The sequence below is a fragment of the Ursus arctos genome, unplaced genomic scaffold, assembly GCF_023065955.2.
Source record: "Ursus arctos isolate Adak ecotype North America unplaced genomic scaffold, UrsArc2.0 scaffold_6, whole genome shotgun sequence".
Lineage (NCBI taxonomy): Eukaryota > Metazoa > Chordata > Mammalia > Carnivora > Ursidae > Ursus > Ursus arctos.
The window spans coordinates 75,895,935-75,909,679 of record NW_026623078.1 but is presented as its reverse complement, the minus strand read 5'-3'; the positions used below and the strand labels follow the sequence as shown (position 1 = coordinate 75,909,679).

The 13,745-nt window shown below is 50.3% G+C and overlaps 1 protein-coding gene across 5 annotated transcripts in view; it reads left to right on the top strand.

Annotated features, from left to right (window-relative positions):
* Nucleotides 1-13,745, top strand: part of ASAP1 (ArfGAP with SH3 domain, ankyrin repeat and PH domain 1) — a 340,245-nt gene that overhangs the window by 319,708 nt on the left and 6,792 nt on the right. For all 5 annotated transcript variants that reach the window (XM_026495401.4, XM_026495402.4, XM_057307952.1 and 2 more), the window contains 3 exons: nt 5,578-5,647; nt 7,866-7,924; nt 13,202-13,701. In XM_026495401.4, coding sequence (XP_026351186.1) covers nt 5,578-5,647; nt 7,866-7,924; nt 13,202-13,701 — 629 coding nt within the window. The remainder of the gene's footprint in view (nt 1-5,577; nt 5,648-7,865; nt 7,925-13,201; nt 13,702-13,745) is intronic.

The window sequence follows — 13,745 nt, the reverse complement described above, 5'->3', positions numbered from 1 at the left end:
TCTCTCCCGCTGACGTGGTGTTCCAGAAGCTGGGAGCGGGATCCAGACTACTGATAAAACACACGCGGGATCTGTCTCCTCGGCAACATTTATGATACCTACAGCTTCCCTCTGTGGACCCATAGTTAGGATCTGGGCCCAGGGAGTGGGTACCAGCATGAGGGGATGCGACAGGCACAGCCTCTTGGCTCTCCCCACAACATGCCTGCCACACAGATATGCCGGGTTCCCAAACCACATTCTTTCCTCTAAGATCTGGGCCTTTGCTCCTTATATGCCTCAGCCTGGAATATTCTACTCATTTGTGTTAATGCTTCATCATCCTTCAAGATCTGCACTCCAGGGACCTGTTCAAGGGGCCTTCCTAGCCTAGCCACCATCCCACTCCCAGTCTGGCCCCTCTGGCACGGGGTTACCACGGTGGTTCTGTGTGCACCTCTCTTTCCCAGGGCATTCAGAGCTCCTTACAAGGGCATGTGCTGTTTCTGTCTCAGCACCGTGCTCCAGTGTGGACCCTGAGCCATACCCGGATTCTGATCCATCCTTACCACTTGGTAGCCCAGTGGCTTCAGTGATTATTTTTTAATTGTTCCATACCTGTTTCTCCAGCTATAAAATGGGGCTAAGGTAGTAGTACTTATCTAATTTTTTTTTTCAGTTTTATTTAAGTAATCTCTACACCCAATGTGGGGCTCAAACTCACAACCCCCGAGATCAAGAGCTGCACGTTCCCCCGACTAAGCCAGCCAGGTGCCTGGGTACTTAATCTAACTCTTAACCACAGTTCCGCAAAATAGGAAATGCTGGGACCTTGGCTTTCAGGACACTGAGACACAGGAAACTGAAGTCACCTGCCCACGTTCTCACAGCTGGTACTTGGGGAGCCAGAATCCATCACCAGCCTGTGTGGCTGAGAGAGCCTGCACTCCTCCCCCTCCCCGTGCTCCGAGGTGTTCTGCACATGAGGGCTCATGATTCCTTGGCCACTCCCCATGTCCGCAGTTGTTTCTTTGCCCACAAAACAAAGATGGGAGAAGGTAGCTGGGTAGGAAGGTACCCTCCGCCTGGCTGTGCCTCCTCGTCCATCTGCAGCATGGAGCCCTGGTGTGCAGGGAAGGCCACTCCAGGCTCTCTCCCTGCCAGCACCAGTGTCCACGGCACCCGAAATAACCCAGGCATCCCATTACTGAAGTCCTGCTCTTATGATGAATTCAGCCATCTGTCTCAGGAGACTGCTAATGCAGGCTTTTGATGAGAAAACAGATAGGCTTATGGGCAGATCTGGGTTGTATGGGGACTTTGATTTTTCAAGTGCCATGTCATTAAACCTCACCTCTTTCGGAAATACATAATTTGTTTATAACCTACTTTTATAATAGGCCAACACATATTTTAACACAATTTAAGTAAAATTAATTAAGAAATGAGGGCAAAGGGAGAATAAAGGTAACAAAGTAAAAGTCCAGGAGTGTGATCTCTTCACAAAATGTGTAATGTAAAATCACATACAATGGCTGGAAATAGACCACAGACTTGACACTGAGGTTCTTACAGGCAGGAGCAAAGAAAAAATACAGCTAATTATCCAGTTTGTGGTAGCCATAAGATTAACCCTGTTCTCACACTTGAAAGTCTTGTAAAATTAATACCTAAGAGCATCTCACCCCAGGACCTCCATCCTTTGGCAGGTATTCAGAGAAGTCTCAACAGCACACATCATGGGCAACTGTAACATGCACTAAAAGAACATTCTGGAAGCCCAGGTTCTGAACTGGGTTCTACCAGTCCCAGGCTACATGACCTCTGGCAATCGCTGACATTCCTTATCTTTGGTCACTGGGATTTAAAATTGTATAAGGTATATTTTATTGGGAGCAAATAATAGATGAAAACTGTACTACAGATTGGTTCACTTCTGTTCCGAGGCCAGAACTTCAGGTGAAAGACTCAGCATTTGAAACGTCTGATCCAAGGCATACACATCCACTCAGTGCCACAGTGTTGGTTTGTAAAAGAGCCTCTGGATGGAAATGTCTTCTTCTTCCCTTTTCTTGGGTTTCCCAATATATTTTCACGTCAGCTCCCCGCCCCCATTGTGCATGCTTATCTAGAAATGATTAACGGCTACTACCATTTGTAGAGTATTTTCCATGTACCAGGTGCCGTGCAGTTGTTCACCCGTCATTGTATTCAGCCATCAAGCCGTCCTGTGCGATGGAGACTGTCATGTCTGCATTTTATCATTGAGGAAATTGAAGCACAGAGCAGTCAAATGCTTGTATAGAATCACACATCCAGTCACTTCAGAGCTGGTGTATGAATCCACTTCAGACTCCAAGGCTCATGTATTTATCCACTATTCCAGCAGACTCCTGGAGCCTGTGTGTCATTCACTGCTGGGCCAGTGTCCTCCTCTCTCTCCACACACTCTTGGCCTGACATTTCTGACCCTGAGTCTTGGCCACAACTTCTTCACCTGCTGGCCCAGCCTCTGTCTCACACACATCTTTTGTACACAAGAGCCCTGCTCCAAATTGCAAGAAGAGAGAAAAAGGGATTGAACTGCTTCCATGTTTTTACTCCTCCCTTGAATGCTACCCTTTTTTCAGAAACGTCTCTAAGTCACACTTTCCTTTCCAGGCATGGCACGTGCCTTTGCCTAGCCATGAGATTGATGGGATTCCCATCTGCCAGCCACAGAGGCCTTCCCCCAGGTGGGGGGAAAGGAAGCTGTGGGCAGAGAAGCAGATGAGTCAGTGCTGTGGGCCCTGACTTCATTCCTCAGGAACCTAGTGGCTGCTGTGTGCCAGAGACTGGGCTAGCAAGTGAGCTTACAAAATGACCAGGGCACAGCCCTTGCCTTGGAGAGGCTCACTCAGTGAGTAAATCATCATCATTTCTGTTACATTCCCTCCGAGGACTGTGAGTAATAATTTCCATTTGTGTCCTGCTCCCTGTGGCCCAGCATTGTGCTCTGCACTCCATTGATCTTTCGTGATGCTCATACCCATCTGGTGGAGAAGATACTGTTTTGTTCCCATTTTATAGATGAGGGGACTGAGGCTTAGTAGAAAAAGCAATGTAGTCCAAACTCATACCCACAGGGCGATGGTAGGGCTGGAGTTCAAAACCAGGCTTGTCTGGCTCCGAAATCTGCACCCTTAGCCACTGCTCTATGATGAATGGTTGTAGGCTAACAGGAAGGAGGGAGTGGTCAAGTCCAGCTGGGGAAGATTTCCCAGAAGTTGATTTTGGGGAGAGACTTTGCAGGTTGCATAGCGGTATACCACGAGTGGGACAGGTTTCGTGTTGCAGAGAGAAGGGACAGAGGGCCTAAGGTAGGGAGGCAGAGAAACACAGTGTCTTTGTAGATGGAGAGCCACCTCAAGTGGCCAGAGAGCAGGGTTAAGGGAGGACACGGACATTTGGGCTGCAGTGTCAGGCCGCAGATCCTGGTGCGATGGCTCGTCTGTGTGACAGCAGAGTGGGGTGGCCACAAGCAGAGCGAGGGGCCCTCTGCAGCCCAAACGGCCTCATAGTCCATCCCACACGTAAGAGGGTTAAGAATCACTGCTTTGGAATGTTTTCTACCTGGTAAGGAAATTAACAGATGCAGTGGTTTACCCTAACATAGAACTTTCTTTGACACTTTGATTGTTACGGCTCATTGAAGTCTCAGATGTAAGATGTGAGAGTCAGTCCTAAAGACTCACAATAAACACCGTGCTGAAAAGAAACGCCTACCCTGGACGGCATTCACAGCTTGAAGGATTCCCTGGGAGGCTGTCCAAGGAGTCCTTCAGTACCAGTGATGGCTCGTGAAAATGTACCGATGGTTGGAAGGAGTGTCTTATTAAAGTAAAGCTATACTGAAAATCATCAGCCCTGGTAACACCAGTTTAGCTAGTTTCTTCCTGCAGCCGTGTCCTAGAGTTACAGAAAGTTCTATCCAGGAGGCCCCATCTTAGCCCTCCGCCAGCCTCTCCCTATGCAGGAGGTTTGGTGGGACGAGCAGTGATAGAGGGCTGGTTAGTACAGATCCTGGAGGCGGGCTGCTCGGCTCTGTATCCCAGCTCTCACTCCTACCAGCTACTTGACCTTGGGCTTAGCTGTACCACTTTGTGTGTTTCTTCATACACAGCATGGAGGGTAATTGTATTACATATGTCATGGACCTAATTCCAGTGATGTACTTACCCTGTACCTCACTCCTAGTAAATGCTCAGTGAATGGTGGTCACTATTATTGATGTTACCATCGGGGCATCAGGACGGGTAGTGACAACCTTGTAGACCCGCGGCCAGGTCTTCCGGGTAGATCAGGTAGCCATGTGACCTGCAACCACCGGTACACTTAACCTGTTTCTTCATCTTTAAAATGAGGATGATGACACCAGCTCTTCCTGCTATGAGGAGAAGCGCTTGGGCAGCCATAAGCACCACGGAGCATGCATACCACGTAGGGCTCAGAGCTCAATGCTTTGGCCAGTCCTGTCCTCTGCACCTGCCCTCCTGTTTCTGATTCTCATCAGCCAGCCCCTTCCCTGCGGCCCTTTGGGGAGCCTGTGCGTGTCTAGGCAGGGGAGGAAGGGGCACACCTGGCCTTTGCACAGCAGTCTTTGGAAGGGCGGGCAAGGACATGACCTAGAGCCCCACAGACAGCTGTGCCCCTGCAGGGTCCAGGGATTCCTCCTGGGCGCCTGGCAGCTTGGGGCTCTGTGCTCCTCCCACCGTGGGATGGGTCACACGAGAGTTATTCTCACCAGTCTTTCTGCATTCTCCCGGACAAAGAGCACATATGTGGTTTTGCTGCCCCCCCATTAGAAAGTGCTTCACTGTTCAGGTGGCCCGTCCCCCAAAGAGGACCTTTCCTGCTCCTCTTACCAGCGAGGTTTTTGACACCGTTTCCTTGTCATAGCACCTCACCCTGTTCACCGTTCATCTCGTTGCACATGAGCAGTCTAGTTTGTACACGTGCATCGCCCAGGCCGGATCAGAAACTCGGCAGAGCAGGGACATTTGATTTGCTTTCGTGCCCCCTGCTCTGCACCCATGCCTTACACCTAGTGGGTGCTTCATAAGTGCTAATGTCTGAGTGAATAATGACAAGAGTGACTGAGCATCCTGGCCCGCGGACGGCCAGTTATCACCACCCTGCTGCATAGCGTCCACACACACACGCACACAGTTTGTGAGTTGCGTGTTCTGAGTCTGGCTCCCAGGGCTGGTCTCCTGAATTTGAGGTTTTACTCTTCTTTCCCTGCGCCCAAGCTAAGGACAAGATCCTGAGCCAAGGGGACATCCCGAAGCCCTATGATCTTACAGGCCTTGCCGGGGGGCGGGCTGCTCATCTTTTCAACATAGTCCTTGAATAGAAAAAAAAACAAAACAAAAACCACACTGTGAGAGCCCAAACTGGTGCTTAGTTTTGTTGTGAAGTTACAAATGCATACTGTTCTAGCTCCAGACTTTCCAGTTCCTGTTTGGAACCAGAGGGGTGCCTGTCCGCCAAGTCCTAAGTCCCCTTATTCCATTTCCCTGTCTGAAGATGCAGCTTGACCTCTGATTTTCCCCGTAGGTAACGATGTGGGTCCATCATCGTCTAGTAAGACTGCAAATAAGTTTGAGGGACTGTCTCAGCAATCAAGGTAAGCTGCCTTCACGTTTCTCCCTCAGCTGGGGTCACAGTTCACTGTTTGGAATTCTAGAAATGTGTGTTGGTGGCGGTCTGCTCAAAGTGTGGCCCGCCAGCTGGTGCTGACCGTGAGGAGAAACTACACATACACTGTCAGTATGCACCCGTCCCTCGGGACTGGCCGTGACAAGCCGCTGTCTCCCGGCGCGTCGGCAGGCCGGGCTGTCCGGTGGCATGGCTCTCTCCTCCATCCAGGTTCCCGGTGGGGACAGGCCTCACTTCCCTCATGTCACAGAGTCTCCCAGAACGAGGCTGTATTTTTAATTTTTTAATTAAGTAGCTTTGTTACTTTCCCTCTTGACTCCTTTTTGCAGACTTGGGAATGAAAAGTCCTCAGGGACATCTGACAGCCCAGAGATTTTCAGACATAAAAATAGGACTCTTTCCAAGTGCCCGGTTTGTAAGATTTTCTTAGGCTAGGCTAAAAGCAGCATCTCTTCCTTCCCTCCTTTCACGGAAACGGGATACTTTGGAAGATTTTCTGTAGGCAACATTTATCCAATCCCAACGCACAGTTTTCTCTAGAGGCCGGATCTGAGATAAAGACACAAAGAGCCACTTCCAGTCCCAAAACCTCAGGGAGATGGAGTCAGCTGGTGTGCGGGGGTTGCTTCCCAGAGTTTATCAAAGACAAAACAAAGTCCTCATTTATTTTAATGCCACTGTCCTATTTAGTCTTTATGACTTTGTCAGATAAGCCGATTACTCTTTCCTCCGTTGTATAGATGAGGGAACAGCCCTGAGAGCTTGAGAGGTTAAGTGGTGGCAGATGTCAGAGCTGGACTCAACCCAGTTGCCCTCCAGACTCCATGTGCTGTTGTCCCCTCCCCTCGAGTCCTGCCCATCATTCCCACTCCGTCCCCCACCTGGCTCTGGGGGACTCAGACTGCAGTTCCGGGATCTTCTCCCAGAGGGGGAGAGTGTCTGATACATGGAGAGTGCCCACAGAATGCTTTTGAAACAGAATCAAGCCACATGCACACAGCGGCAGCCTCGTGTTCGTTTGCAGAGGAAGCAGCCCGGGCCCACGGGCGTTCAGTGTTGACCCAGGGCCTTGGTCAGGAATCACCATCGTGCTCACGTCTATAATCGGCCGGTGTGCTTCCCTGAGAACATTCCAAGGCCGGACGTGAGAAACACACGCTCCAGAGGGGTTCACTGTTTGCAGATTCGCAGGGATGTTATGTCTATAGCCCAGGGGCAGTAGGATCTCACGAGAGCTGAGGAGAGAGTGGTTAGGAGGTGACAGCATGTGCATTTCATCTTCTTCTTTGACTCTGTTTTGTTTGTTTGGTTTGTCTTTCCCTGTTCCTTTAAATGCAGTTGGGAAAGAAAGAGGGGAAAGCCAATTCCTGGGACATCATAGGATAGAAGAGGACAGATGAGAGATTCAGAGGGGCTCTTGGCACGGAGGACTCCAGTGCTCGGCTACTGTTCCTCCTTGGGGCCGTAGGGCCCTGGCGTCCTCTGAGAATAGCTCCAGCCTCTTGCTGAAGGAGCACCGTGGATGCCAGCTCACATGAGCCGCCCACTGCCCTGGCGTTTCGGTGGTGGCAGGGGCGTGGGGAGGAACACTGGATTATGCAGACCCCACAGGGTGGACTTCTGTTCCTGAGACTTGGGTGTTCTTCCCTACTTGTTTTGGAAGTGCTCCCAGAGGAGGGAAAGTCAGAGAGCCTGGAGGTCTGAGACCCAAGCTGTCTGCTCTGGTGCCGCTGCGTTGAACAGAGCGAGATCTCCTTTTATAGTTCCTCTCCTGGCCAGCCTTGGGACCCTCTGCTGAAACTCCCCAGACTTCGGTGTCCTCCCCTGGAAGTGAGGATGGCAAGAGTTAGGGTGAGAGATCGTATCTCACGAGGAGACGGACTTCCTTGTGGTCCCCCGGGGTCGTGCTCCACCGGGCGCTCAGACGTCACCTCTGAGGACAGGTTTCCAGGGGAGGAGGTGGTGGCTTTATCGTTCTCATAGTTGGCCTGTTCACTCTTTTCTGGGTCCTCCCCAGCCAGGCAAATTTTGAATTGTGGAAAACAGACTGTAATCTTTTGTTAAAGAAATTTTGAAAGGGTTTTTAGAGAATTCACTTAGCATAACTCAATAATTTCATTGAATATTAGATCACTAATGATATTACAGCATTTTGAGATCTTAAATGATTCTTATTTATTAATTAGCACCAGCTCTGCAAAGACTGCCCTTGGTCCAAGAGTTCTTCCTAAACTACCTCAGAAAGGTAAGATTTCTTTTTCTTGTGTTCACATGATTAGACTGTCGTGGTGCCCTCCACGGGGACAGCTGTCTCTGTCTCTTTAGTTCATGGCTTGATCCCAGATGCCCAAAGCAGCACCTGGCATGTAGTAGGTGCCCAATAAATATTTGTTCAATAAAGAAAGATATTTATAAACTGAGTTTTTGTGATTAGCAAAACACCATACTTTTCCAAAAAAACCACAGTCCTTTTCTAGAAGATATGTTATCATCCCTGGGCCTGGGGATACCATTCCTTCTCCTCTTGCAAACACAGCAGTGAGACCTGGGAACCAGTACCAGCTCTGCCACTCACTCGCCGTGTGGCCTGGGCAGGGGACTCGGAACCTTCCCGAAGCCTCAGATTCCTCACCCATAAAGGTGGCCAAGAATACCTGCTTCGTGAAGTTTTGTAAGGACGAAATGAGATCATGCTTCAGAAAGCCCCTCGCTTTCTGTGGCACAGAAATCCTTCCCTGGATGGCATCCATCATGCAAAGTAGAGATGCTCGTGCTCTGAGAAGTACAAGAAAGCAGTGTCTATAAATGCAGCTTCCCTGCCAAGTAGAGACACTCGGTTCTTTGACCAAGTCTTCCTTCATCCTGATCAAGCTTTTCATCCGTAGGACCAGCATGTCCGCTGTCGTATCTGCTCCCTCTTCTTTGTCGCCCCTCCAGCTTGGGAGCTGAGAACACCCACGGACGCTTTGGTTCATCCTGTCCACCCTCACTTAGGCCCGCAAGGCCAGAGGGTCCACGTTAGGTGCAGACGGAGGCTCAGAGGGCTCGTGGTGCTCCGTAGATTTCGGGAAGACCTTTGACCGCTGAAGTCACAGTTTAGGGAGTCGTGGTAGAAAGCTCTCTCCCGAGGTCTTTGGGAAACTGGGCTCCTGTGTAGTACAATCAGAGTCCCAGGGGGCTGCGAGTTCATTCTCCATGGAACACAGAGGGAGCTTCCCCCAGATTTACTGAGTCTTTAAAATCGCAAGTCATTGTCTTCTTTTAACCTCTACCCGAAGGGCTGTTGTGATCCCAGAGCAGTTTGAGGTGTTCCCACCTGTCTATGATCTGCCCCTGATTTAGCCCTGTGCTCTTTCCCCATCGATCGCACGCTACCACTGATTCCTTCCACCTCCCTGTCCAGCTCCCTTCTTCTTGCTCCCAAACTGCAGCAATTCTTAGCCCCACTGCCCCCACCCATGGCCACAGCCACTTTCTCACCATCCCACGTCCCCTTCTGAGCCAACATCATCTCTCCTAACGCTCCTCCTCCTCTCCCACACCCCTCCCGTGCTGATTCTGCTCGCTTGACCAGCTCTGGGCTGGCTCCACACACCTGCACGTGCTGGAGAAGTAGTCAGGAGGGCAACTCCTCTCTGCTTCCTGACTGCTGAGCTCACGCGGTCCTGAGGCTGCCTGGCACCCTCCATCTACAGGATCCCCTGACTCGCCACTGCCCTAGCCCTCCTCTCCTTCACACCTTCTCTGCTCTCCTCGAAACGACTTCGCGTCTGTGTTCTCAGTGGACAGGACATGAGCCCCCCCATTGCTATATGCCCCTGCTGGCCTGCCTGTGGCACCCAGGAAGTGGCCCGTCATGTCCTCAGATGGACCCCGTGCTTCTGCACCAGCCCCGCCCCTCCCTGACTCCGGGATCACGCCCTTCACGTGCCCCTCCTTTTTAGTGCCGTTCACCCTGAGCCGTTCCGCCAGAAGCCAGCATCCCAGCCAGACCTCCTCCCTCCAACCACCGCCTCATTATGCTGCTCCAGTTCTTTTCTCTTGTTGTCCTTTTTACTGGTTTTGAATTTGCCCATGATAAACATAGACAAAAATATTGTAAAACACAGAGCAGTGTAACGCAGCCCTCTCCACCTCACCCCCAGATGTTCATCACCCACCTGCACAACGATCAGCTCCTACCTGAGCTTGTTCCATCCGTTTCCCGCCCCCCGTCGGTCTGTAGCAGACGTGGACCGCATACCGCTTCCACGCGCTCCACACCGTCACCACGTCTCAGACGCTTCATCAGATTTTTTAAAATCCTGAATTTCTTAATACCTTCAAATACCCAGTTTACATTTCTGATGGTCCCATAAATAACTTTTTTTTTTTCTTCAGCAAATTGTTCAAATCAAGATTGAATGAAGTAGGGTCCAGTTGACTGGACAGTTGACTGGTTGGCCTTTTACGTTTCTTAGGCTAAAGGTCTTCCTGCGTCTCTCCCCCTTTCTAACACATAACGTTGAAGGAGCTGGGTTATTCGTTCTAGATTTTTCCAGTTTGGATTTTGTATCCCCATGCGGTTGTTAAACATGTTCTGTGTCCTCCGCATCTCCTGTCAGTCGGAAGTTGGGTCCTGAGACCCCATCAGACACAAGCTCAGGCTTTGGCAGAACTCCTTCCTGGGTGGTGGTGTGTTCTCCTATCAAGAGGTGGATGCCGACTGATGGTCTCTCTTAGTGTGAAATGTGCAGCTGTTCACGCTCAGAGCCCAGATCGTTCATCCATCCCGTGTGAGAAGCGCTGCACGAGGCCACTGGCCGGGGCTCGAGTCCGGCCTGGCTTACACCGCTGTCTGCCGTTGGCAACGCCTATGGTTGGGATCTGGACCAGAAGTTTGCAGGCTTTTTCTCCCTCTGCCTCCTTTTCTTCAGTTATGTTCTCCGAAGCCATTCTCAGAAGTAGAATGATCATGGCCAAGGGAAAAGCGTTTTAGTAGCCTGTACTCTGGGTGGTGTTGCCTTTCAAAGGAGCCGTATCCCCTTGCCTTCCGCCCAGTCCTGCCTGCGCACCCCAGCTACACCATCACCTCCCGGGTTTTTGCAAGGAGTGGGGGTCGGGCTGGAAATTCCCATCCTCTCTTGCTCTTAATGGGCCTCGCTCCAGCGGTGCCCTCTCTGTGGTCCAGTTTTGGGGAAAAGTTTGCTTGTCAGCGCTTCAGAGTTAAAGCAGTTCAGAAAGGACTTTTAAATGGAGAGGGGAAAACATAAAACCAGCTTGGAAATAAAATAACCAGAAGCTGGGCAAGATTCCCTAGAAGAAAAACTCTTCTCTTATTTTGTTTCTAACTATTGTAAAACCATGTGTATTCATTCTAGGAGATTTAAAAAAATACAAAGAGAAGAAAAATACAAACCACCCACCATCTCATATCACCCAACATACGTAATTTGATATATCCTTTCTACTGTGTTTTTTTTGTTTTAGGTTTCAATTTAAGCTGGGGTGTTTTTTTCACATAATACATCAGAAACATTTTCCATCACAAATGACTGTTACCTGCTACATAGCATTCCGCCGTCTGGTGCCGTGAAGTGTTAGGTAGGCCCTGTCATTGCAGCCACACGGATGCCCCTTTTCCACCATGAATGGTGCCGTGCTGAACACTCAAGCACAAGCATCTCATTTCGTGGCTCTGATCCTTCTTAGGGGATCAGTTCGAACCGGACTTGAATGTGTTGAGGTTCTGTCTGCCCAGCATTTACAGTTTCCATTCCCCCGTAAGTGGCGCACAGCAAGGCTGGCCAGCCGCGCTGCTGGGGGAGTTCCCCCAGCTTCCCCCTTCACTGCCTGCCTCAGACTTTCCTTTACCCAGTTTGTGACTTGCAAAAGAGGACTCTGGCTTGCTTTAACTCTTTGAGCTGAGCAACATCAGCTGAAGTTCAAGGGCCAGCCCATGAGCTGGGACGTGGCCAAGCAGGCCACGTGCAGAAGCAATCGTAGTACAGCTTGGGACAGTTTGCAACACTGGGATCCATCTCTCTTCTTTTCTTTTCTTTTCTTTTCTTTTCTTTTCTTTTCTTTTCTTTTTTCTTTCTTTTCTTTTTTCTTTTTTGATAACTTGTAAGAATATCTTTCTGAATATATTGTACTTCTAGAATAAAATTCTTAGTGTGACTTACTCAGTGAGTCTTAGTCAGCTGTGTCCTTGCTGAATGCATACTGTATGCTTGGCCTCTATGCCAGGAGCCGGAGTTCCGGGAAGAAGTAAAAATACAAATCCTGGTCTCAAAGAACCCTGCCTGACAGTAGCGGTCATACTCTTATATGATCCTTAGAGCCTGCCAGGTCCTGATGGCAAATTCTTTACCTGTATTAACTCATGTTTTAGAAATAATAGGAGGCACAGGGAGGTTGTATCATTGACCTGAGATCACACAGCAAGTTAAGTAAGTGGTGGAGCCGGAGTTGGAGATGTGTCCTTAATGCCCTAGGTCCCCCCGACAGAGCTGTGCAAAGAGCTGTGGGAGTGGTTCCACAAACTAGAATCCCCAAGCGGTGCAGAACGACAGCCACGACCGTACAGAGAATCGGGAGGACCTGCCTAGCAAGTTCTCCCAAACATATTACGTGGGCAAGAAACGAAATTGCAGACAAAGTATGTGCTGTAAGCCATGTATGGGATTCAGAACATGTGGCCGTATCACCAAAATGTAGCAGAGGTTCCCTTGGGGGGGAGGGAGGAGACCTTTGACCTCTTAGGTAGTATGGGAATTCTAGAGACATGGAGAATCATAATAAATTCTGATACAGCTACAGAACGGGACAGAATGCAACATTAAAAATGATGTACTGCTGGGCACCTGGGTGGCTCAGTCAGTTAAGAGTCTGCCTTCGGCTCACATCCTAGGGTGATCGTGATCCTAGGGTCCCGGGATTGAGTCCACATCGGGCTCCCTGCTCAGTGGGGAGTCTGCTTCTCCCTCTGCCTGCTACCCCACTTGTGCTCTCTCTAACTCTCTCTCTCAGATGAATAAATAAAATCTTTCAAAACAAAATTACATATTGCTGCTGGAGGAATTTTATTGACCTGGCAAATACTCTTGCTAAAGTGGTATATAGATAAAAGCAGATCAAAGTTTTATCTACGGAAAACACGTGGAAGAGTCCAGAAGGAAGTACGGCACATTACTGTAAATGGCTACGTTTAGGTGGTAGGCTTGTGGAGAACCTAACTGTATACTTCTAATTTTCTGTAACCTGTTTGTATTCTAGTCATGTTTGTTTTTGTTTTTTTTTAATTCTGGGTTAGTTTGGACATCCTGTTCTTCCGTAACTGAGGCATGAAATCACTTATGGTCATGTAGACGCCTTCCAGGCTTCCAACTTTGATCTGTGAACGGGCAGTGCGCACCTGGGTCTGGCCCTGGAGCGGGCACACACTCTCCACCGGTGCTCCCAGTGGCCGAAGGAGGGGGCAGCGCTTCCCTGCCTTGGGGTCCCCTCCGGTGACCTCCCTCTCTGTGCTTGCTTCCCGCAGTGGCACTAAGGAAAACAGAAACCAGCCATCACCTCTCCCTAGACAAAGCCAACATCCCACCCGAGATCTTCCAGAAGTCATCCCAGTTGGCAGAGTTACCGCAGAAGCCGCCCCCTGGAGACCTGCCTCCGAAGCCCACAGAACTGGCACCCAAACCCCAGATCGGAGATTTGCCACCGAAGCCAGGAGAACTGCCCCCCAAGCCACAGCTGGGCGACCTGCCACCCAAACCCCAGCTGGCAGACTTACCTCCCAAGCCGCAGATGAAGGACCTGCCTCCCAGACCGCAGCTGGGGGACCTGCTGGCAAAGTCCCAGACCGGAGAGGTCTCCCCCAAGGCCCAGCAGCCCCCCGACATCACCCAGAAGTCACAGCCGGCAGATCTCTCCCCAAACGTGCAGTCCCGAGATGCCGTCCAAAAGCAAGCATCTGAAGACTCCAATGAGCTGACACCCACCCTGCCAGAGACGCCCGTCCCGCTGCCCAGGAAAATCAATACGGTGGGTAGACGCCAATTCTGAGGCTTTTGCAACCCTCTGCCGCG